This window comes from Salmo trutta, chromosome 35 (assembly GCF_901001165.1).
Source record: "Salmo trutta chromosome 35, fSalTru1.1, whole genome shotgun sequence".
In the NCBI taxonomy this organism is placed as follows: domain Eukaryota; kingdom Metazoa; phylum Chordata; class Actinopteri; order Salmoniformes; family Salmonidae; genus Salmo; species Salmo trutta.
This window is the reverse complement of record NC_042991.1, coordinates 27,453,456-27,478,676: the sequence shown is the minus strand read 5'-3', so window position 1 is coordinate 27,478,676 and position 25,221 is coordinate 27,453,456. Positions and strand designations below refer to the sequence as shown.

General features: G+C 46.5%; 1 protein-coding gene across 3 annotated transcripts in view; it reads right to left on the bottom strand.

The window, feature by feature from the left end:
* Window positions 1-1,270: 1,270 nt before the first annotated feature.
* Window positions 1,271-25,221, bottom strand: part of LOC115174974 (probable palmitoyltransferase ZDHHC14) — a 34,690-nt gene continuing 10,739 nt past the window's right edge. The window contains exons 2-9 of one of the 3 annotated variants that reach the window (XM_029734054.1): window positions 19,488-19,648; window positions 16,175-16,333; window positions 15,322-15,459; window positions 10,884-10,932; window positions 9,089-9,191; window positions 8,624-8,733; window positions 3,828-3,930; window positions 1,271-2,749 (exon numbers count right to left, since the gene is read on the bottom strand). In XM_029734054.1, coding sequence (XP_029589914.1) covers window positions 2,327-2,749; window positions 3,828-3,930; window positions 8,624-8,733; window positions 9,089-9,191; window positions 10,884-10,932; window positions 15,322-15,459; window positions 16,175-16,333; window positions 19,488-19,648 — 1,246 coding nt within the window. In that variant the 3' untranslated portion in view covers window positions 1,271-2,326. The remainder of the gene's footprint in view (window positions 2,750-3,827; window positions 3,931-8,623; window positions 8,734-9,088; window positions 9,192-10,883; window positions 10,933-15,321; window positions 15,460-16,174; window positions 16,334-19,487; window positions 19,649-25,221) is intronic. The other 2 variants (XM_029734055.1, XM_029734056.1) reach the window with 2 other exon arrangements.

The window sequence follows — 25,221 nt, the reverse complement described above, 5'->3', positions numbered from 1 at the left end:
GTGCTCCTAATCTCAGCTTGTTACCTGTATAAAAAGACACCTGGGAGCCAGAAATCTTTCTGATTGAGAGGGGGTCAAATACTTATTTCCCTCATTAAAATGCAAATCAATTTATAACATTTTTGACATGTTTTTCTGGATATTTTTGTTGTTATTCTGTCTCTCACTGTTCAAATAAACCTACCATTAAAATTATAGACTGTACATACTAGAAATCAAAATATATTTAATATTTAAGATTCTTCAAGGTAGCCGCCGTTTGCCTTGACAGCTTTGCACACTCTTGGCATTCTCTCAACCAGGTTCACCTGGAATGCTTTTCCAACAGTCTTGAAGGAGTTTCCACATACTCTGAGCACTTGTTGGCTGCTTTTCCTTCACTCTGCCGTCCCACATCCCAAACCATCTCAATTTGGTTGAGGTTGGGTGATTGTGGAGGCCAGGTCATCTGATGCAGCACTCCATCACTCTCCTTCTTGGTCAAATAGCCCTTACACAGCCTGGAGGTATGTTGGGTCATTGTCCTGTTGAAAAACAAATGATAGTAGGACTAAGCGCAGGCTGTGTAAGGGCTATTTGATCAAGACAAACGGTGGCTACCTTGAAGAATCTCAAATATAAAATATGTTTTGATTTGTTTAACACTTTTTTGGTTACTACATGATTCCATGTGTTATTTCATAGTTTTGATGTCTTCACTATTATTCTACAATGTAGAAAATAGTGAAAAATCCTGGAATGAGTAGGTGTGTCCAAACTTTTGACTGGTATTGTATGTACATCATTGGTTGGAGGCTTCAAATTAGTGAGCAGCTGCTCTTGCAATCATTGTCACAAAATTCCATCTCCGACACCACCAAAACAACCACTATGCAGATGTTGGCTAAAGCAGATCTGAATGAATAAAGTTGCAAAATGACGGTAACTTTCCCTAATTCCAAGGTTTTCTAGAAATCCTGGTTGAAGGATTCATTTGTCGCAGTAAACTTGAGAAAATATGTGTTGTACCAGATTTGGCTAGTAGCTAATTTCCGTCTGCAAAGGGTATTCTCTGAAAAGGGCATAGCCGCGGGAAGTTGTTTGGGGGTGCTGGGATTTTTACCCGCGCTGCAGACAGCTATATCGGTCCGCTAATACAGGACTATTAAAGGCCCAGTGCACTACTTTTGTGAAAAATATTTTCTTCCCACGGCTATGGAAAAGGTAATTGGGTTTTGTATTTCTGCCAAGTGACTGCACAGGCTGGTTGAATAAATGAAATCCACTATTGTACATAAAAATATGCAAATTTATTCATTAAAAATAAGTAAATGAGAATTTCTTGGTACAATCATCACATTACTTATTATCTACGTCCCAAATGGCACCCTATTCCCTATATAGTGCATTACGTTGGCCAAAGTCCTTTTGGCCCTGGTCAAAAGTAGTGCACTAAATAGAGACGGTGCTATTTGGGATGCACCCATGATGTTTTGGCATCACATTTGAATGAAACAAAAATGTAATTCGGCTAGCGTCACACCGACACAGGAACGGACTGATGAACACTACCAATCAACACATACAGCGTTGACACAATCCGAAACAGGAAGTGACATCTTCTGTCTTCAGGGCCAACACTGATTGGCTGTATCCATTACTATTGTATAAAAGAGTGTCACTTGACTCAGGACACATGACACAGATATCAAACTATAAACAAGTCCTATATTTAGTCCTGATTCATGTCTTTCCAGCTAATCAACAGACCTTGTCCCGCTGTGCGTGTCCTTGGATGTCAGCAAACCAAAATGGCAACTGCCTTGGTACGGCGGTTTGGCTGACAAGAGAAGAGCGAGTTAGTTTCATTTCCGGACAATGACCGCCTGGTCCAGGTAGATGGCTTCCCCCAAAAGAGCACAAGTCGTGAGCCTTTGGCAGAAGCCTGGACCTGTATCCAGGCCTGGTAGACTCCTTGTAGGGCACTAGGTATACTACTGTGAAGAGGAAGGGGGATTTAGAAGCTTGATTTTGGTCCTGGTCAAGTACAGTGGAGACTGAGGCTCTGTCTGTTTGGCACTAGAATAGCTTATCACAACAGGTGGGGGGCACAAATCTGGATGGGAAGGAGGGAGCGAGGGCTGGGGTGGAATGTTGGGGAACAGGAATTATGGCTTTGGCACTGAGCCGGCAGTGTGGAGTGAGGGGGCTGGGGTAGCGTCCTAAATGGCACACTATTCCCTATATAGTGCACTACTTTTTAAAAGTAGTGCTACATATTGAATAGGGTGTCATTTGGCACGCTGACAGAGTCTGGGTAGTGATTCCAAAGCGCCAGGGGAGAGTCTCAGACAGAGCTGAGTTTAACCAGGCCCCTGACAGAGTCCTCGTGCAGAGAGTCCTGGCTGGCAGGGTCGTAGAGCTGGGCCGGGTTCATGTGTCCCCCGTGGGTCATGTGGGCGGGGCAGGGCAGAGTCAGAGGCATGGGGCCGGGCGAGGGCGTCTCCTCAGGGCTGACAAAGGGATGGTGGTGGCAGTGGGTGTCTGGGTCCCTCAGGGTCAGCATGTCCCCCGCACAGCCCAGGCCGGGCATGGAGGAGGGCAGGGAAGGCTGGCTGGGGGCCAGTGAGGCACAGGGGCCCCCCAGGGAACTCTTCCCAGGGAGAGTGGGTCCCTCTCCGCCCATCATGACAGGGTCGCTGTGGAGCAGGGGTGTAGCGGCAGCCTGCAAAAGGAATTTGGTGCTCTGAATGCAGTGCTCTTGGTCACACTGAGGAGACGGGGAAAGTGACAGGAGATATAGATGAAGGGGGGAAAAACGTAGGAGAATGATATGTTTTTGAGGAGGGACAAGAAATAAAGAAAGTAAATGAGAGGGACAGGAAATACACACATATAAAAAGGTTAACAGACAAAAGAGGAAGAAAGTTAGTGAAACAAGGTCTTCCATAAAACATCCCATCAACTCAATGCCTCATTCAACTCAAACAGGTGGTACTACCATGTCATTTCCATTCAATTTACATTTTCAACACATTTTGAGATTTCCCAATGCTGCTTCCTTTTTTATTTTCAAACATTTTCATAATCTCTGCACGGGCGTACGGCCAAAGTTACTTGTTCTCACAGCTGCCAGCTTCAAGCAAGGCTGTATGCAAATAAGGAACTAGCTAGAAGACTATGATTATTCTGCTTGAGATAAAAAAGGACAATTTGAAACCACTGCAGGGAGAGGATCCACACACTGCAGGGGGATAACACACATCAGCATTCATCAGAGTACCGACAGGTGAATTCAAATATGGATATATTTAGATGGAGGGTGATAGGATCGCCTCAGAGTGAGACGTGAGAGGTTACACCCCGATGAATCAATGAACACAAACACATAAGCTGTGTTCATTCACTACTAAATACTGCTCTCTGGATCACAGGGTAAAGCCCACTGCGACCACCAGCAGAGAGAGAGGGAGAGAAAAGGGAGAGAAAAGGGAGAGAGAAAAGGGAGAGAAAAAAGGGAGAGAAAAGAGAGAGCGAGAGGATAAATAGCGAACCAGAGAGAGAGAGGAGAAAGGGAATCAGAGCCCAATAGTGACATGAATAGAGACAGATGACTGCTCTCTGTTGGTTGTAATAATGACACAGTCCAGTTCAAAGAGCCATTTGTAAGTGAGTTGCTGACATCATAAGGGGAGTCCACTTTGAAATAACTTTCAAAGCGTTTATAAATACTGAAGTGCCAACTCAGTCCTGTGAAACCACAGAATGCATTAAGAAAGTGCTCTCTCTCTCTCTCCAGAGCACACCCACATCTCCCTCTTCCTATTTCTCACACACACACAACCTACCATGTGAATGTGAAGCTGGGTGGAGTTGTACATGCTGCTCCCATTGGAGTGTGACACAGGCTGGGGTGTGTCTGGCTGGATGAAGCCTCTTCTGTCAATAAGACTAGAAATAAAAGACATGGCACATGAGCAGAGGTCTTGAAATGTGTGTGTACCTGCAAAAGTGTCTGTGTTCACGCTTAGGTGTTTGTGTGTGTGTGTGTGAGAGAGAGAGTCTGCTTTGGTGTGCATGTGTGTAACTGCAGAGTGTTTGTGTGCGTGTACTTCAGTGTGTGTATCTGCCAAGTGTGTGTGTGTGTGTGTCGCCTTGGTGCGAGCATTCATGCGTGTGTGAAGCCTCCACTCCCAATCTCTCCATGCATACCCACATACAGAGCAGATGGTAGTCACCCGTCTACGGACAGAGAACAGTCACCTGAAATTCCCAGAGGATCCAATGTACAGTACCTACCTACTGAGCAAACCACACACATACCTCAGCTAGTATTACACATACCTCAGCTAGTATTACACATACCTCAGCTAGTATTACACATACCTCAGCTAGTATTACACATACCTCAGCTAGTATTACACATACCTCAGCTAGTATTACACATACCTCAGCTAGTATTACACATACCTCAGCTAGTATTACACATACCTCAGCTAGTATTACACATGCCTCAGCTATTATTACACATACCTCAGCTAGTATTACACATACCTCAGCTAGTATTACACATACCTCAGCTAGTATTACACATACCTCAGCTAGTATTACACATACCTCAGCTAGTATTACACATACCTCAGCTAGTATTACACATACCTCAGCTAGTATTACACATGCCTCAGCTATTATTACACATACCTCAGCTAGTATTACACATACCTCAGCTAGTATTACACATACCTCAGCTAGTATTACACATACCTCAGCTAGTATTACACATACCTCAGCTAGTATTACACATGCCTCAGCTAGTATTACACATGCCTCAGCTAGTATTACACATACCTCAGCTAGTATTACACATACCTCAGCTATTCCACTATTGTCAAGCCAGATGCAACCCATTAATGTGATAGACCAGCTAATGAATTAATGATAATTGTTACTCCACCAGATGTTTGAGAAACTGACTTGATTTTGTATCTGCGAGTAGTGTATGGAGTCAAATGAATGGGTGAAATAATTTAGGCCCCAAAATAAAATTGACCCTAATGTAACTCCATAGTTTTGGTATTGTGGTGTCATTGGGGATAGAGCAGATGACTGGATGAATGACATTATCCTCTACAGCCAGACCATTTGCGTTAAATGCAATAAAACCATATGCTGTGGGGACGCTTACGATGGATGTGCCCCAAATTGCACCCTCTTCCCTATATAGTGCACTACTTTTGTCAAAAAGGTTGCAATTTAGGGTGTAGACAATGTGCTGAGCTCATCCTAATAATGTGTAAGACAAGGCTAGTTCCAGCTCCCTCGAAAGAGGACAGAAACAGAGTGTACAGTAATTATTCCTGCCTGCGTGCACTGATGGATATCTTGATTGAAAGCGTTGCTCATTTAACACAGTGGCTGATAGTTTGATTCACATAAGGGGAGCTCATTCAGTGGGTGCTGACTAATGCAGTAAAGGAGAGAAGAGGAGGAGGAAGGGGAGAAGAGGAGGAGGAGGAAGGGGAGAGAAGAGGAGGAGAGAGATGGGGAGGAGGAGGAGGAGGGAGAGAAGAGGAATAAGGGGAGAGAGGAGGAGGGAGAGAAGAGGAAGGGGAGAGAGATGGAGGAGGAGGGAGAGAGATGGAGGAGGAGGGAGAGAGAGGAGGAGGAAGGGTTGAGAAGAGGAGGAGGAGGGAGAGAGATGGAGAGGAGGAGGAGGGAGAGAGGATGGAGAGGAGGAGGAGGGAGAGAGATGGAGAGGAGGAGGAGGGAGAGAGATGGAGAGGAGGAGGAGAGAGAGAGATGGAGAGGAGGAGGAGGGAGAGAGATGGAGAGGAGGAGGAGGGAGAGAGATGGAGAGGAGGAGGAGAGAGAGAGATGGAGAGGAGGAGGAGAGGAGAGAGATGGAGAGAGAGAGATGGAGAGGAGGAGGAGGAGAGAGAGATGGAGAGGAGGAGGAGGGAGAGAGATGGAGAGGAGGAGGAGGGAGAGAGATGGAGAGGAGGAGGAGGGAGAGAGATGGAGAGGAGGAGGAGGGAGAGAGATGGAGAGGAGGAGGAGGGAGAGAGATGGAGAGGAGGAAGGGGAGAGAGGAGGAGGGAGAGAAGAGGAAGGGGAGAGAGATGGAGGAGGAGGGAGAGAGATGGAGGAGGAGGGAGAGAGATGGAGGGGAGGAAGAGAGAAGGAGGAGGAAGGGTTGAGAAGAGGAGGAGGAGGGAGAGAGATGGAGAGGAGGAGGAGGGAGAGAGATGGAGAGGAGGAGGAGGGAGAGAGATGGAGAGGAGGAGGAGGGAGAGAGATGGAGAGGAGGAGGAGAGAGAGAGATGGAGAGGAGGAGGAGGGAGAGAGATGGAGAGGAGGAGGAGAGAGAGAGATGGAGAGGAGGAGGAGAGAGAGAGATGGAGAGAGGAGGGAGGGGAGGGAGAGATGGAGGAGGAGGGGAGAGATGGAGGAGGAGGGGAGAGATGGAGAGGAGGGAGGAGGAGAGAGAGATGGAGAGGAGGAGGAGGAGGGAGAGAGATGGAGAGGAGGAGGAGGAGGGAGAGAGATGGAGAGGAGGAGGAGGAGGGAGAGAGATGGAGAGGAGGAGGAGGAGGGAGAGAGATGGAGAGGAGGAGGAGGAGGAGGGGAGAGAGATGGAGAGGAGGAGGAGGAGGAGGGAGAGAGATGGAGAGGAGGAGGAGGAGGGAGAGAGATGGAGAGGAGGAGGAGGAGGGGAGAGGATGGAGAGGAGAGGAGGAGGGAGAGAGATGGAGAGGAGGAGGAGGAGAGAGGAGAGATGGAGAGGAGGAGGAGGAGGGAGAGAGATGGAGAGGAGGAGGAGGAGGGAGAGAGATGGAGAGGAGGAGGAGGAGGGAGAGAGATGGAGAGGAGGAGGAGGAGGGAGAGAGATGGAGAGGAGGAGGAGGAGGGAGAGAGAGGAGAGGAGGAGGATGGAGGGAGGAGAGATGGAGAGGAGGAGGAGGAGGAGGGAGATGGAGAGGAGGAGGAGGAGGAGGAATGGAGAGAGATGGAGAGGAGGAGGAGGAGGGAGAGAGATGGAGAGGAGGGAGGAGGGAGGGAGAGAGATGGAGAGGAGGAGGAGGGAGAGAGATGGAGAGGAGGAGGAGGGAGAGAGAGAGAGGAGGAGGAGGGAGAGAGATGGAGAGGAGGAGGAGGGAGAGAGAGAGGAGGAAGGGGAGAAGAGGAGGAGGAGGAAGGGGAGAGAAGAGGAGAAGGAGGAAGGGGAGAGAAGAGGAGGAGGAAGGGGAGAGAAGAGGAGGGAGAGAGATGGGGAGGAGGAGGAGGAGAGAGATGGGGAGGAGGAGGAGGAGGGAGAGAAGAGGAGGAGGGAGAGAGATGGAGGGGAGGAAGAGAGGAGGAGGAAGGGTTGAGAGGAGGAGGAGGGAGAGAGATGGAGAGGAGGAGGAGGGAGAGAGAGAGATGGAGAGGAGGAGGAGGGAGAGATGGAGAGGAGGAGGAGGGAGAGAGATGGAGAGAGATATTTTATTTCATTTGGTATTTTATTAGGATCCCCATTAGCTGTTGTGAAAGTAGCAGCTACTCTTCCTGGGGTCCACACAAACCATGAAACATGACATAATACAGAATATTAATAATCAAGAACATCAAGGACAGAACTACATACATAAAAAAATGCACACGTAGCCTTCATATCAATACATACACACAAACTATCTAGGTCAAATAGGGGAGAGGTGTTGCTTTATCAGTTATCTTAAATCAGGTTTGCTGTTCATTTGAGCAATATGAGATGAAAGAGAGTTCCATGCAATAAGGATTTGTGGACTGGTGGCATGTCTGGTGGAGGGGAGGAGGGAGGGGAGAGAAGAGGAGGAAGGAGAGAGATGGAAGGGAGGAGAGATGGAGGGGAGGAGGGAGAAAGAGATGGAGAGGACGGAGGGGAGAGAAGAGGATGAGGAGGGAGAGAGATGGAGGGGAGGAGGGAGGGAGAGGATGGGAGGAGGGAGAAAGAGATGGAGAGGACGGAGGGGAGAGAAGAGGATGAGGAGGGAGAGAGATGGAAGGGAGGAGGGAGGGAGAGGATGGGAGGAGGGAGAAAGAGATGGAGAGGACGGAGGGGAGAGAAGAGGATGAGGAGGGAGAGAGATGGAGGGGAGGAGGGAGGGAGAGGATGGGAGGAGGGAGAAAGAGATGGAGAGGACGGAGGGGAGAGAAGAGGATGAGGAGGGAGAGAGATGGAGGGGAGGAGGGAGGGAGAGGATGGGAGGAGGGAGAAAGAGATGGAGAGGACGGAGGGGAGAGAAGAGGATGAGGAGGGAGAGAGATGGAGGGGAGGAGGGAGGGAGAGGATGGGAGGAGGGAGAAAAAGAGATGGAGAGGACGGGAGGAGGGAGGGGAGAGAAGAGGAGGAGGGAGAGAGATGGAGGGGAGGGAGAAAGAGAGATGAGGGGAGGGGAGGAGTGAGGGGAGAGAAGAGGAGGAGATAGAGAGATGAATCTAAAATCCCTTGGATCTACAGTTGAGCTACAGCCGTGACTGTGTGGCCCCTGAGCGCATACAAAAGTATGTGTTCTCATTGGACAAGTTTCAGGAAGTACCTCCCTGTTTCAAATAGTTTTCTCCTTACTGAACACAACCAGCCTTGCTGTTAGGGTTACTTTGGCCATGGCAGACAGAGACTCACCTGGGTGGAAGAGGACCACAGAGGGCAGCACAGCAGTTGGTCAGGATGTTCCCGTAGCTGTAGGGGTTGTAGTTGTCCTTCGCCCGTTTGGTCGACCACGAGCCTTTAATCTGGAGGGGGAACATGACCCATCAGTCCAAAGGGAAGGGAACACTGCCGCTTCCTCGCTCTCAAACCAAGGTGCATGAATTGAGGAGCAAATTGAAGTGAAGAGGAAATTCAGACACTCTTGGAGGACAGTGAAACTTGACCAATCACACCAGAGAGACAGTTCAGAAGGATGAGGGAGGATGTTCGAGTGTTCAATCTACCAGAACCTCAGCAGCGCAAGTGAAAAAAAATCAGGCCAGCGAGTTATTACATGGAGGACCAAGCGTGAAATGAGCCTTAATGAGACAGAATTTATATCAGCAGTCAAAGACAGAGAGAGCTGGATGATGACAAGTGGTGTGTGTATGAACTCACGTCCTCGTTGGTGGTCTGATTGGAGCTGATGAGGTAGGTGTGGAAGCCCGACAGGCCCATAATGGACCACACCGAGAAGAAACACACCAGCACCTCCAACACAGTCATTCAGTTAAGGAAACGAGACCACCATCACTACAACAACTGGCACGTCGTCACGGTGACTGAGAGGTGGAGAGAGCTCTTGCATTTGACCTTGGTAACATAGTGGGACATAGTGGTATTGACTACCAGAAGATTTTCGGGCCATTGATTTACTAGGCAATGCAATCTCCATGTGGTACGGCTCCATGAAATAACTGCTGTGTCCTCCTTAATGTCCCGAGAGACTCCAGGCAAAGTGGATACACACCAACAATCAACTATCATACACATCTAACCCAGCACACGTGCTACACACGCACACACGTTAATGCCTCTCCCCCTATCATTTGTTTAGTGTATTCCAGCCCACAGAGAGAGTGTGTGTGTGTGTGTGTGTGTGTGTGTCAGAGTGTGTCAGATCTGTTGCCCATGTGCAGTGTGATCAAGGCCCAAATGAAAAATGACAGGTGCATGATTGTCAGAAAGCAGCAGGGTGGCTGGATGGAGACTAATGGAAAAGAGGCAATGTGTCTGTCTGCTCCCTAATGGAAATGAAAAGAAGGGAGATGGCAGCGTATAGCTCTCCCCTCAAATCAAACTAAAACCTGTCCCACAATGCACAGAATGTAAACACCTCCTCCTTGTGTTTATCTCTTCTGATGTTGTGTGTACGTCACGATTTCCGGACATTTGAGAAATTTACCGAACCCATATGCATTGGGTGCATAACCTGATTAGGGCGTCCACCCACGCTGCTCACAATGACAGAAATCACATTTAGATTATGGTAATTCATCTTAACATGGAATGGCGTTTCTGAATTCTGATGTGCACCTTGAAGATGTTAGAATAACAGTCCACATGTACTTTTCCTCAGCCAACAAGACGAGTAACGAACAGCAAAATCACTAGCTTATGTCAATCTACTATCCCCATAGTAGAAAAGCTTACCTATTCTATTAGTCAGCTTGTCGTTCTGCGCGAGAAAGAAATAGCCTATTCCAAACAGACTCTGGGACAATAGATTCCAAATTCATACGACCAGTAGTCCTAGCCTACACCAAAAAAACTTTAAAAAGCAAAGAGGCTGATACAACAGATCAAAACATTACTATTATTTCTTCACATTATAAGCACAGCAATGTGCACAAGGCAGTAGGCTACACTCACATTTTCGTTCCATAATGCAATTAGCTGGAAACCGTAATTGTCAAAAGCACATGCGAGCGGTTTCCTGTGACAGAGATGAAAGTACCTTTAACATGTTAGTCATTTAGCATAAGCTCTTATCCAGAGCCACCTACATGAGCAATTAGGGTTAAGTGCCTTGCACATACAGATTTTTTTCACCTCGTCGGCTCGGGGATTCGAACCAGCGACCTTTTGGTTACTGGCCCAAAGCTCTTAATCACTAGGTCAAAAAACGGCTATTACTGGCTAACGGAAACGTTGGTGTGTGTGATAACCATTAGATTACTCCCGCAGTTGGAAAGAGGGAGATGAGGACAGTGTCATCTGTCATTCAGAGAGATGAGGACAGTGTCATCTGTCATTCAGAGAGACGAGGACACTTATCACAGACAGACAGACAGACAGACAGACAGACAGACAGACAGACAGACAGACAGACAGACAGACAGACAGACAGACAGACAGACAGACAGACAGACAGACAGACAGATAGACAGACTCTCCCCTAGTGAAAGGATATCTGGCAGGGCTGTCTTTGAGTGCGCTGAGGAAGCCTGTCCGTTTGGATCCTGCGGAGAACAGAGAGAACAGAGAGAGCAGAGAGAGAGCGCAGAGAGAGAGAACAGAGAGAGCAGAGAGAGCGCAGAGAGAGAGAAAAGAGAGAGCAGAGAGAGAGAACAGAGAGAGCAGAGAGAGAGAACAGAGAGAGCAGAGAGAGTGAACAGAGAGAGCAGAGAGAGAGAACAGAGAGAGCAGAGAGAGAGAGAACAGAGAACAGGGAGAGCAGAGAGAGAGAGAACAGAGAGAGCAGAGAGAGAGAACAGAGAGAGAGAGCAGAGAGAGAGAACAGAGAGAGAGAACAGAGAGAGCTTGTTGGTAAAGAGTGGAACATCCAAAGTCTCACTGAGCACCATGATGATGAGCTAGTCAGTACACATCATTACTTCACATAACTGAAGCTACTCACACTGACTGACTGACTGACTGCACCTGGGAGAGTAACTGATGCTAGTCACGCTGACTGACTGACTGACTGCACCTGGGAGAGTAACTGATGTTACTCATGCTGACTGACTGCACCTGGGAGAGTAACTGATGCTAGTCACACTGACTGACTGCACCTGGGAGAGTAACTGATGCTAGTCACGCTGACTGACTGACTGCACCTGGGAGAGTAACTGATGCTAGTCACGCTGACTGACTGCACCTGGGAGAGTAACTGATGCTAGTCACACTGACTGACTGACTGCACCTGGGAGAGTAACTGATGCTAGTCACACTGACTGACTGACTGCACCTGGGAGAGTAACTGATGCTAGTCACACTGACTGACTGCACCTGGGAGAGTAACTGATGTTACTCATGCTGACTGACTGCACCTGGGAGAGTAACTGATGCTAGTCACGCTGACTGACTGCACCTGGGAGAGTAACTGATGCTAGTCACACTGACTGACTGACTGCACCTGGGAGAGTAACTGATGCTAGTCACACTGACTGACTGACTGCACCTGGGAGAGTAACTGATGCTAGTCACACTGACTGACTGACTGCACCTGGGAGAGTAACTGATGCTAGTCACACTGACTGACTGCACCGGGGAGAGTAACTGATGCTAGTCACACTGACTGACTGCACCGGGGAGAGTAACTAATGCTAGTCACACTGACTGACTGACTGCACCTGGGAGAGTAACTGATGCTAGTCACACTGACTGACTGCACCTGGGAGAGTAACTGATGCTAGTCACACTGACTGACTGTACCTGGGAGAGTAACTGATGCTAGTCACACTGACTGACTGCACCTGGGAGAGTAACTGATGCTAGTCACACTGACTGACTGCACCTGGGAGAGTAACTGATGCTAGTCACACTGACTGACTGCACCTGGGAGAGTAACTGATGCTAGTCACACTGACTGACTGCACCTGGGAGAGTAACTGATGCTAGTCACACTGACTGACTGACTGACTGCACCTGGGAGAGTAACTGATGCTAGTCACACTGACTGACTGCACCTGGGAGAGTAACTGATGCTAGTCACACTGACTGACTGTACCTGGGAGAGTAACTGATGCTAGTCACACTGACTGACTGACTGCACCTGGGAGAGTAACTGATGCTAGTCACACTGACTGACTGACTGCACCTGGGAGAGTAACTGATGCTAGTCACACTGACTGACTGACTGCACCTGGGAGAGTAACTGATGCTAGTCACACTGACTGACTGCACCTGGGAGAGTAACTGATGCTAGTCACACTGACTGACTGCACCTGGGAGAGTAACTGATGCTAGTCACACTGACTGACTGACTGACTGACTGCACCTGGGAGAGTAACTGATGCTAGTCACACTGACTGACTGCACCGGGGAGAGTAACTGATGCTAGTCACACTGACTGACTGCACCTGGGAGAGTAACTGATGCTAGTCACACTGACTGACTGACTGACTGCACCTGGGAGAGTAACTGATGCTAGTCACACTGACTGACTGACTGCACCTGGGAGAGTAACTGATGCTAGTCACACTGACTGACTGACTGCACCTGGGAGAGTAACTGATGCTAGTCACACTGACTGACTGCACCGGGGAGAGTAACTGATGCTAGTCACACTGACTGACTGCACCGGGGAGAGTAACTAATGCTAGTCACACTGACTGACTGACTGCACCTGGGAGAGTAACTGATGCTAGTCACACTGACTGACTGCACCTGGGAGAGTAACTGATGCTAGTCACACTGACTGACTGTACCTGGGAGAGTAACTGATGCTAGTCACACTGACTGACTGCACCTGGGAGAGTAACTGATGCTAGTCACACTGACTGACTGCACCTGGGAGAGTAACTGATGCTAGTCACACTGACTGACTGCACCTGGGAGAGTAACTGATGCTAGTCACACTGACTGTACCTGGGAGAGTAACTGATGCTAGTCACACTGACTGACTGCACCTGGGAGAGTAACTGATGCTAGTCACACTGACTGACTGACTGACTGCACCTGGGAGAGTAACTGATGCTAGTCACACTGACTGACTGCACCGGGGAGAGTAACTGATGCTAGTCACACTGACTGACTGCACCGGGGAGAGTAACTAATGCTAGTCACACTGACTGACTGACTGCACCTGGGAGAGTAACTGATGCTAGTCACACTGACTGACTGCACCTGGGAGAGTAACTGATGCTAGTCACACTGACTGACTGTACCTGGGAGAGTAACTGATGCTAGTCACACTGACTGACTGCACCTGGGTGAGTAACTGATGCTAGTCACACTGACTGACTGCACCTGGGAGAGTAACTGATGCTAGTCACACTGACTGACTGCACCTGGGAGAGTAACTGATGCTAGTCACACTGACTGTACCTGGGAGAGTAACTGATGCTAGTCACACTGACTGACTGCACCTGGGAGAGTAACTGATGCTAGTCACACTGACTGACTGACTGACTGCACCTGGGAGAGTAACTGATGCTAGTCACACTGACTGACTGCACCTGGGAGAGTAACTGATGCTAGTCACACTGACTGACTGTACCTGGGAGAGTAACTGATGCTAGTCACACTGACTGACTGTACCTGGGAGAGTAACTGATGCTAGTCACACTGACTGACTGCACCGGGGAGAGTAACTGATGCTAGTCACACTGACTGACTGCACCTGGGAGAACAGAGAGGAGCAGCATAGGAGATCTCTAGCCCTGTGCTCTGTCTATACAGCAGTAACACATTGAAACTTCCCTACACAAAGGCAATGATGAGAAAACTAGGTTTAATTCAGGGCTTGATGTGAAGGGTCAATAGGCTGAATCAGTCAAGTAATCCACCAGAAACTCTAGACTTGATCAAAACACCTCTACTGTGGTGCAGCAGGGAATGTGTGCATCCCAAATGGCACCCTATTCCCTATATAGTGCACTACTTTTGAACAGAGCCAATAGGGTACCATTTGGAACGCGACAATGACTGCCAATTAAGGGTTCAGAAGAAGCTCTTCCAATCTGGGGCGGCAGGTAGCCTACTGGTTAGAGCGTTGGACTAGTAACCGAAAGGTTGCTAGATCGAATCTCTAAGCTGACAAGGTAAAAATCTGTCGTTCTGCCCCTGAACAAGGCAGTTAACCCACTGTTCCTAGGCCATCAATGTAAATAAGAATTTGTTCTTAACTGACTTGCCTAGTTAAATAAAGCTAAAATAAAAACAAATCTCTAGGCTACACATAGGACACACTAACCACAATCAATCCCCACAACCCGGTTAGTTACAGTAATCAATGGGCCTACTGCTGATCACTGATACAAATGAAACCTCAATCCATTCATTATAGCCTGTAGAGAAGCCATTGTAGGAAATGACTAAACAAATAGGTATATAATTAAAGCCAGGCCATGCGTATGTTGACTCTCTCCCTGCAGTGAGTTGTGGTCCCCAGACTGGGGTTGCAGTGTGCACACCCCTGGGGCCGTATGTATCAAGCTCAGTGTATCTCAGAGTAAAAGATTACATGATCCTAGATCAGCACTTCTCTTCTGAGAGGCTTGATACATACGGCCCCTGGTCTGCTGAGTGATCTGTGGTGTAAAGTGTCACAATGCTCTGTCTCCTCACACAGAGACAGAGAGAAGCCATGTCACCAGCTGACAGCCAGCCTCCGCTGGGGAGCAGGGAGGGAGGGCAGTACTCTGCGGAGTGGAGGTAGGGAGAGGGGCTGATCGATGTCAGAGCCCATCTCACCCATTACAGAGATGAAGTGCCCTGGGAGGTAGTGTTGCTCAGGGCTAGAGGATGCTAGAGGGTGTGGCCTTTGTTTATGTGTATATACTGCTGACTGTTAAATACACCTGTACACCATGTACAGGAGACTTGTTTGGGGAAAAACTGAGTTTTGTGTTTATCTCAGGGCATCACCACTGTGTGTGTGTGTGTGTCTGGTCGGAGTCACTCACTCAGGATGACGTGTGTAATAACGAAGGCGAAGATGAAGACGGTGAGGAAGGAGAGGGACAGGATGAAGAGGTAGAAGAAACGGTAGTTCCTCTTCCCAACACAGTTCCCCACCCAGGGACAGTGGTGGTCAAAACGCTCTGCAGAGAGAGAGAGAGAGGGGAGAGTGAGAGAAACAGAGAGAGGGGAGAGAGAGAAACAGAGAGAGAGGAGAGTGAGAAAGAGAGGGGAGTGAGAGAAACAGAGAGAGAGAGAGAGAGGAGAGGAGAGAAAGAGGGGAGAAAAAGAGGAGAGAGAGAAACAGAGAGAGGAGAGTGAGAAAGAGAGGGGAGTGAGAAACAGAGAGAGAGAGAGAAACAGAGAGAGGAGAGTGAGAAAGAGAGAGAGGAGAGTGAGAAAGAGAGGGGAGTGAGAAACAGAGAGAGAGAGAGAGAGAGAGAAACAGAGAGAGGAGAGTGAGAAAGAGAGGGGAGTGAGAGAAACAGAGAGAGAGAGAGAGAAACAGAGAGAGAGGAGAGTGAGAAAGAGAGGGGAGTGAGAGAAACAGAGAGAGAGGAGAGGAGAGGAGAGAAAGAGGGGAGAAAAAGAGGAGAGGGAGAAACAGAGAGAGGGGAGAGGGAAGTGGAAAGAAAGGGAAACAGAAAAGTGTGAAGAGTGGAAGAGAGAATTAAAGGGGAAGAGAGAGGGAAGAGGGTAGCGGATAGAAAAGGAAATAAAAAGTGGAAAGAGAGGGGAGGGTAGATGGTTTAAAAGTCATACATATGGAACAGCCATGGAGTTAGTCAGTTTCTCCTATTATGTTCCCACAGAAAGAAGCCTGAGCGTCTGAGTGAGGTCCAGGTCTACTCCACTCACCTACACAGTTGTCACACAGGCTGCAGTGCGAGGCCCGTGGGGGCCTGAAGATCTTGCAGGTGAAGCAGTACTTAAGCTTGACCGTCTGCCCGTTGATGACCACTTCTCTGATCCTCGGGGGCGGCCTGTACCCTGGACCACTGGGGCCATTAGCAGCGTCTGAAGAGGACCACACAAGACCAAGTCAGATTTAGTTCACAAGGGAGGCATATTCCTTTGTTTTCCTATGTTGGATATCCAGTGCATTCTCAGAGCTGTATCTTATTTCAAAACGCACAGCCAGTCTGGTAGGGGCAAGATACGAACTCCTGTATCCAAGGGGGCTCTGGCTCTGTTTTTATTTCCCTGTTCCCCGTAATAAACAAAATAAATCACGCAATCGCATCAACAGTATAGGCTTTCACAGTCAGCACATTTTACTGGCTTCCTCGCTGATGCAATTTACAGCGGCAGGCACCTGGGGCACAGTGGCACAGTGTTTACTTGACATTACATTATTCATCTCAGACTGAGCACTCATCACACACACTGCATGCTCTTCCTGCTTGGAGATGGTGGGGGGGGGCACACCTAATTGATCCAGAAAAAGTTATTTATTAGTCTCAGTGTGGTCTGGGAGGGGGGGTGAGGCTTCTGGTGGGTGGGGGCCAAAGGGACGGCCCTGCAGCCCTGCATAACACTTAGTCTGCATCACTGCCTTGGACCATTGTTTTCATCATACACTGCATCATTCCTTGTTAACATTTCATCGCACTGTACCACTGGTTTATTGTTTAATATAAATGGAGTGTATAAATGTTAAAGATCGCTCCGCCATTTCCTAGTTGCTATATTTCTAATAGTTTCAGTTTATGTAACAAAAACAAGCAAGGATAGTGTAGAAAACCATTCTACCATCTAAACCGCTGTGAAATATCTTTTCCATAACCAAAATATTGTATTTTCAGCTGTTTGAAGCTGGTGTACAAAACCAAAAGTAAAAGATGCAAAAACTAAACTTAAGAATGGGAAGCATAGAAATAGCGCACATAGAACAGATTGACTGTTTCTTAGACTTGCTTTAAATCAGAATGACAGATCTATAACAAATATTTCTATGTGAATTTGGTCAGATCGCCCAAAAAGTTAAATATTGCAGATTTACCTATCAAGTTTCAGGCGACAACGGAATATCAATGTGGTGAACATCTGTGGGATTGAGGTTTAGCCTCAATATTTAACCACGACTTTGTGCATATGAAAAACAAGACATTGACAGTGGCGGTGACAGTAGCGTCGGAACAGAGCCTACATTAAGTATATTGCGGAAAGGGAATGAGATCACTTGCAATCACATTCACGTCATTCTTATACACAGAGGATTGTGAATGCATTTAACAACACGACTCCTGCTGAAACACAGTACAGGAATGATGAGAAGTATATATGAAAAGGAGGAAAGAGAGAGAGAAAGACACACAGTTTGTCACGTCCTGACCAGTAAAAGGGGTTATTTGTCATTATAGTTGGTCAGGGCGTGGCAGGGGGGGGTGTTTGTTTTGTGTGTTTGGGTATTTTGGGTTTAGGTTCTAGTTTTCTTATTTCTATGTTTAAATCTAGCTTTTCTATTTCTATGTGAGTTTTGGCAATGACCTCCAATTAGAGGCAGCTGGTTGTTGTTGTCTCTAATTGGAGGCCATATTTAGTTGGGTTTGTTTTCTCTTGTGTTTGTGGGTGGTTGTTTCTAGTATAGTCTGTGCACCTTACTGGACTGTTTTTGTCATTTGTTTATTTTTGATTAAGTGTTTTTTCTTTAATAAAATAAGAAGATGAGCACTTTACCCGCTGCGCCTTGGTCCTATCCTTACGACATCCATGACACAGTGAGAGAGAAGCACGGCAGACATCAGACATAATGCATTGTGGGACTGCAAGTTGTGGGAAGCAGCAAATAAAGCAGCTTAGAATTGAAAACATATCGAGCTGCTCCAAAGCTAACATTCGGGAGCGAGACTGAAGAAGCGTGGGAGAGAGAAAGACAAAGTAGTAGTTTGAAGGCGTTTAGGTTGCAAGGGCTAGGTTGTGAAACAGACAATAGGACTACCTCTCCGTAAGCTCACTGCTTTTTCAGTGCAGGCCTGTAATATTACTTTTCATCAACGTTCAATAAACAAAATGTAATTCTCGTTTATATGTATTGTTTGTAAGCACGATTTTGACGACAATTAGCACCAATTTCCTGTTTGTAGAGTTGACTGTACAGTCCAGAACCTCTACATCCTTTAATACAGGATGTGCAGATGTTATTTCTAGACGTGCATCACATAGTGACTGGCCACAGACACTAAACAACCAAACTGAGTAAATATAACAGAATTCTTTCCACCCTTCCTCATGAAACGTATACAACAGCGTTGAGGTGGTGAGACATAGGCTATGTCCCAAATGGCACCCCATTTCCTATATAGTGAACTACTTTTGACCAGAGCCCTATGGGGACTGGTCAAAAGTAGTGCATTACATGAGGAATAGGGTGCCATATGAGACGCAGCCAGGAAACGTTTTCTCTTCTGCTATAAAAAAGCTGGAGTTAGATGCAGAGCAAGCAATGCCCAAATTTGGTCATTCTCTCAGTAATGACTCTTTTGTGATTGACAGGTCTGTTCCGGAATGCTGTATTCACATGGAAAACACAGTTTAAATATACATTGATTGTTCGGTCTGTATAATACAGATTCTGTCATTGAACATCCCTGACTCCTTCTTCTTGGTTTGCATTGGATTGGGTGTCTCATAACAAAAGGGAACAAGTGTCTTGCATGTGATAAAGGAGGGTTGGTTCCCAAATGGCACCCTATTCCCTACATATTGCACTACCTTTAACCAGAGGCCTATGAGTCCTGATCGAAAGTATTGCACTAAAGGGAATATGGTAAAACATTTGCGACACGGCTGAGATATTTTCTAAATTGAACTCTAAAATGAGTCCCTTAAAATCAGGCTGTTTGGACAACATGCCATTGTGCTCTGGGCAAAGCACCACTCAAAGCTGATGTCATCTCTGAACACCTTATCATATCACTGGCACGCACACACAGGCGTTTAGAGGGCGGCACGTGATTGGCTCGATCCACGCCGTTTAATAGAGGTCGGGTGAAGTTCACGTTGATAACAAATCTATCTACCTCATTAGAACACAAACAAGGAGAAGCAGCCACCTCAGAGTTCTGCCTCAGCAAAGTCCCAAAATGCACCCTATTCCCTACATAGTGCACTACTTTTGACCAGAACCCAGTTCTGGACTGTTAGGAAACCAGGTGGTCTCCATAGTTACCAATCTGTCTCTCCAGGTCGGCAGCCTCGTCGGGCGTGGCACGGGGCAGGACTCCCGGGTCACTGAAGCTGGCTCTGAACAGCATCCCCAGAACAAAGACAAACAGCACCCCTCCGATCACCGGGATGGCCGGGGTCAGGTTGGACGCCAGGAATGGGCAGCTGGAAGAGGGGAGGAACGAAAAGAATTAGGAATGGAAAAGCATGTAGCTAATTTCCCCCCCAAACATCGGACACCCCCTAACTTCGGACACTCTAGTGGTTGGAGGATTAAATCACCTTGAGCTCAACATTTAAATGGCCTGGGAAATAACAGTATGTTTTGTGACTAAAGACACCCATCTAGCTAGCTGACCACCAATTTTCATTGCAGTTAATGTTAAGTTTTGAGACTTTTCAAAAAAGTTATATATATAAACTCAGCAAAAAAAAGAAACGTCCTCTCACTGTCAACTGCATTTATTTTCAGCAAACTTAACGTGTAAATATTTGTATGAACATAACAAGATTCAACAACTGAGACATGAACTAAACAAGTTCCACAGACATGTAACTAACAGAAATGAAATAATGTGTCCCTGAACAAAGGGGAGGGGGGGGAGGGTCAAAATCAAAAGTAACAGTCAGTATCTGGAGTGGCCACCAGCTGCATTAAGTACTGCAGTGCATCTCCTCCTGGACTGCATCTCCTCCAGATTTGCCAGTTCTTGCTGTGAGATGTTATCCCACTCTTCCACCAAGGTACCTGCAAGTTCCGGGACATTTCTGGGGGGAATGGCCCTCACCCTCACCTTCCGATCCAAAAGGTCCCAGACGTGCTCAATGGGATTGAGATCTGGGCTCTTCGCAGGCCATGGCAGAACACTGACATTCCTGTCTTGCAGGAAATCACGCACAGAACGAGCAGTATGGCTGGTGGCATTGTCATGACAGGATGAGCCTGCAGGAAGGGTACCACATGAGGGAGGAGGATGTCTTCCCTGCAACACACAGCGTTGAGATTGCCTGCAATGACAACAAGCTCAATCTGATGATTCTGTGACACACAGAGTACAGGCCTCGGTGTAACGCTTATTCCTTCGACGATAAACGCGAATCCAACCATCACCCCTGGTGAGACAAAACCGTGACTCGTCAGTGAGGAGCACTTTTTGCCAGTCCTGTCTGGTTCAGCGACGGTGGGTTTGTGCCCATAGGCGACGTTGTTGCCGGTTATGTCTGGTGAGGACCTGCCTTACAACAGGCCTACAAGCCCTCAGTCCAGCCTCTCTCAGTCTATTGAGGACAGTCTGAGCACTGATGGAGGGATTGTGCATTCCTCGTGTAACTCGGGCAGTTATTGTTGCCATCCTGTACCTGTCCCGCGGGTGTGATGTTCGGATGTACCGATCCTGTGCAGGTGTTGTTACACGTGGTCTGCCACTGCGAGGACGATCGGCTGTCCGTCCTGTCTCCCTGTAGCACTGTCTTAGGCGTCTCACAGTACGGACATTGCAATTTATTTTTGCAATTTACATTTATTTTTTTGCTGAGTTTATATACACTGCTCAAAAAAATAAAGGGAACACTAAAATAACACATCCTAGATCTGAATGAAATAATCTTATTGAATACTTTTTTCTTTACATAGTTGAATGTGCTGACAACAAAATCACAAAAATAATCAATGGAAATCCAATTTATCAACCCATGGAGGTCTGGATTTGGAGTCACACTCAAAATTAAAGTGGAAAACCACACTACAGGCTGATCCAACTTTGATGTGATGTCCTTAAAACAAGTCAAAATAAGGCTCAGTAGTGTGTGTGTGGCCTCCACGTGCCTGTATGACCTCCCTACAATGCCTGGGCATGCTCCTGATGAGGTGGCGGATGGTCTCCTGAGGGATCTCCTCCCAGACCTGGACTAAAGCATCCGCCAACTCCTGGACAGTCTGTGGTGCAACGTGGCGTTGTTGGATGGATCGAGACATGATGTCCCAGATATGCTCAATTGGATTCAGGTCTGGGGAACGGGCGGGCCAGTCCATAGCATCAATGCCTTCCTCTTGCAGGAACTGCTGACACACTCCAGCCACATGAGGTCTAGCATTGTCTTGCATTAGGAGGAACCCAGGGCCAACCGCACCAGCATATGATCTCACAAGGGGTCTGAGGATCTCATCTCGGTACCTAATGGCAGTCAGGCTACCTCTGGCGAGCACATGGAGGGCTGTGCGGCCCCCCAAAGAAATGCCACCCCACACCATGACTGACCCACCGCCAAACCGGTCATGCTGGAGGATGTTGCAGGCAGCAGAACGTTCTCCACGGCGTCTCCAGACTCTGTCACATGTGCTCAGTGTGAACCTGCTTTCATCTGTGAAGAGCACAGGGCGCCGCCAGTGGCGAATTTGCCAATCTTGGTGTTCTCTGGCAAATGCCAAACGTCCTGCACGGTGTTGGGCTGTAAGCACAACCCCCACCTGTGGACGTCGGGCCCTCATGCCACCCTCATGGAGTCTGTTTCACACCGTTTGAGCAGACACATGCACATTTGTGGCCTGCTGGAGGTCATTTTGCAGGGCTCTGGCAGTGCTCCTCCTGCTCCTCCTTGCACAAAGGCAGAGGTAGCGGTCCTGCTGCTGGGTTGTTGCCCTCCTACGGCCTCCTCCACGTCTCCTGATGTACTGGCCTGTCTCCTGGTAGCGCCTCCATGCTCTGGACACTACGTTGACAGACACAGCAAACCTTCTTGCCACAGCTCGCATTGATGTGCCATCCTGGATGAGCTGCACTACCTGAGCCACTTGTGTGGGTTGTAGACTCCGTCTCATGCTACCACTAGAGTGAAAGCACCACCAGCATTCAAAAGTGACCAAAACATCAGCCAGGAAGCATAGGAACTGAGAAGTGGTCTGTGGTCACCACCTGCAGAACCACTCCTTTATTGGGGGTGTCTTGCTAATTGCCTATAATTTCCACCTGTTGTCTATTCCATTTGCACAACAGCATGTTCAATTTATTGTCAATCAGTGTTGCTTCCTAAGTGGACAGTTTGATTTCACAGAAGTGTGATTGACTTGGAGTTACATTGTGTTGTTTAAGTGTTCCCTTTATTTTTTTGAGCAGTATATATATATACACACACACACACACACACACACATACATATATATATATATATATATATATATATATATATATATATATATATATATATATATATATATATATATATATATATATATATATATATATATATATATATATATATATATATATATATATATATATATATATATTAAAACTCAGCAAAAAAAGAAAAGTCCCTTTTTCAGGACACTGTCTTTCAAAGATAATTAATAAAAATCCAAATAACTTCACAGATCTTCATTGTAAAGGGTTTGAACACTGTTTCCCATGGTTGTTCAATTAACCATAAACAATTAATGAACATGCACCTGTGGAACGATCGTTAAGACACTAACAGCTTACAGACGATAGGCAATTAAGGTCACAGTTATGAAAACTATATATATATATATATATATATATATATATATATATATATATATATATACATATATATATATATATATACACACACACACACACACACACACATTGTGAGACACACTGTATATTGTCAAATTTGACTGCGTGACAGACCACGTTTAATATCCAACTTTTTACCTACATTTTTCATGTTGATTTATATGTTAGTATTAAACTGTTATCTACTTTCTCAAAACATAAGAATTATCTGTAAAACAAATAATGAGACATTATTTGGTCACAACACTCAAGAAGATGTTGGTGAAGAACCATTTTTAAGAGTCTACAGGAGGGTCCACCGGGCTACGCAATGAAGAGTTCACAGGGAAGTCTTTTTTTTTTTTTTTACCCGAAGGCTAGTCAACTATCTTGTAAACACTTTGGATACGTGGTTGGTGTCTCTTTTTTGAACAAAATTAAAACAGATATATCTTATAATTGAACAAAATAGTAAGGTGGCCAATAACTGGTGACCGTATGCCGATAATACGAGACGTATTTTGTAAACCGCTTATCAAAAAGCTGATAGAGTAGTTCTTCCACTGAAATGTCAAACATGCTAATTGCTAACCAGTTTTTACGACACCAATAATCACAAAACATTGATGGCTTGATCACAAGAACACTGTTGAAGGTAATATATTTCTTAAACGCTGTTCAATATGTCGACAATACATTATTAGCCTATGCTAGGTGTATTTATTAGCTGGTCTTAGCGTGGTCTCTGTATCTGGGTGGGTGGAAAGTTTACAACTAATAAAACTGTTAGGATAAACAGGCATGCGCACACACACACATAATTATTTGATTCACTTGTAACAACAAACTCACTTAAACCATGCCTAGTGTTTTGTTCATGAACAGATGTTGGTTACCACTACTGTACTGTCTGTCTTCTGTACCTAACGTCATCAGATGACAAGACTGGGGCCAGGGCCAAGGAGGAATGGCCTTCCTGGAAAGCTTTCTGTGGCACAATTCAACACACCCCATAGGGCTCTGGTCAAAAGTAGTGCACTATATAGGGAATAGGGTGCCATTTGGGACGTATACACTGACTGAAATCTACTGGCCTCAGCCTGAGAAGAAAAACTATTTCCAAGCATTTTCCTCGACTGGCATCCGTGACAAAAGCATGAAATGAAAGGTATGCCTTCATATTTATTTTCACATTATTTCTACAAATGAACAGACGCTCCATTCTTCTCTTCTCATAGCCTGGGTCCAGGGGCGGAAATCCCGGGGGGGGACGGGGGGGACACGACCCCCCCCCCCATCCTGGGAAAAATATGATTTGTCCCGCCCAATATATCACTGAAACATAACTATGTAATTTAAATAATATTAATAATACGCAATGAAAGCAATTGTGCTGATTATAGACACTTAATGGCGCATTTTTAAGTTTCAAAAGATTGCGACCCCCCCACCCTTTGCCTCACAATGGTTTGATCCACTGCCAGTTCCTTAGCTTGCTAGGTAACAGAGAGGTCATATCTACTGTCTGAAAGGCACTCAATGCACGTAACTGACGTGAGGTTAATCCAGTCAATCGCGCACACACACTAGCTGAATATGCAGAGCTAGCGCGCAAATATTAACTATTAAGCTAGCTAGTACCTATTCCATTTTTGTGGCGTCGTCAAAGATGGAATCTTTGCTATCGTCAATTTATTCCAAGATCAGCATGCAGATGATGTAAGTTAGTGCTTCAAAGTCCCTGTGATAAGGTTAGCGATAAACTGAAATCCAAACTGAACTACACTCTCTTCTACCATTGTCTTAAATATATTTAATGGTCTCGTTGCAAAAGCTAAATTGTCGCAAGGGAACTTTTATTTTTTATTTTATTTCACCTTTATTTAACACGGGTAGCAAAGATTATAGCAAACACCACTGAAACTGAATTGGTGCTCGCTAGCTTTGCAAATTCAGCTATTGTTGGAAGCCAGCCAATATGAAACAAACTATTAAAATTACAAAAGGTTGCAGCATATGTTGTGTAAATGGTGAACTCATACAGCTGTCAACTCTTGTCATTTTAATCCGTTTCACATTTGCTAGCTACCTTTTAGATCGAAGCCCAAATAGAATGATTGAAGATTATAGAAGCCCATCTCCTACTGTAAATAACCTACACACTGTGTGTGTAGCCAGCCAGCCAGCCAGGTAGAAAAATGGCAGAAAAATAAAAGACGG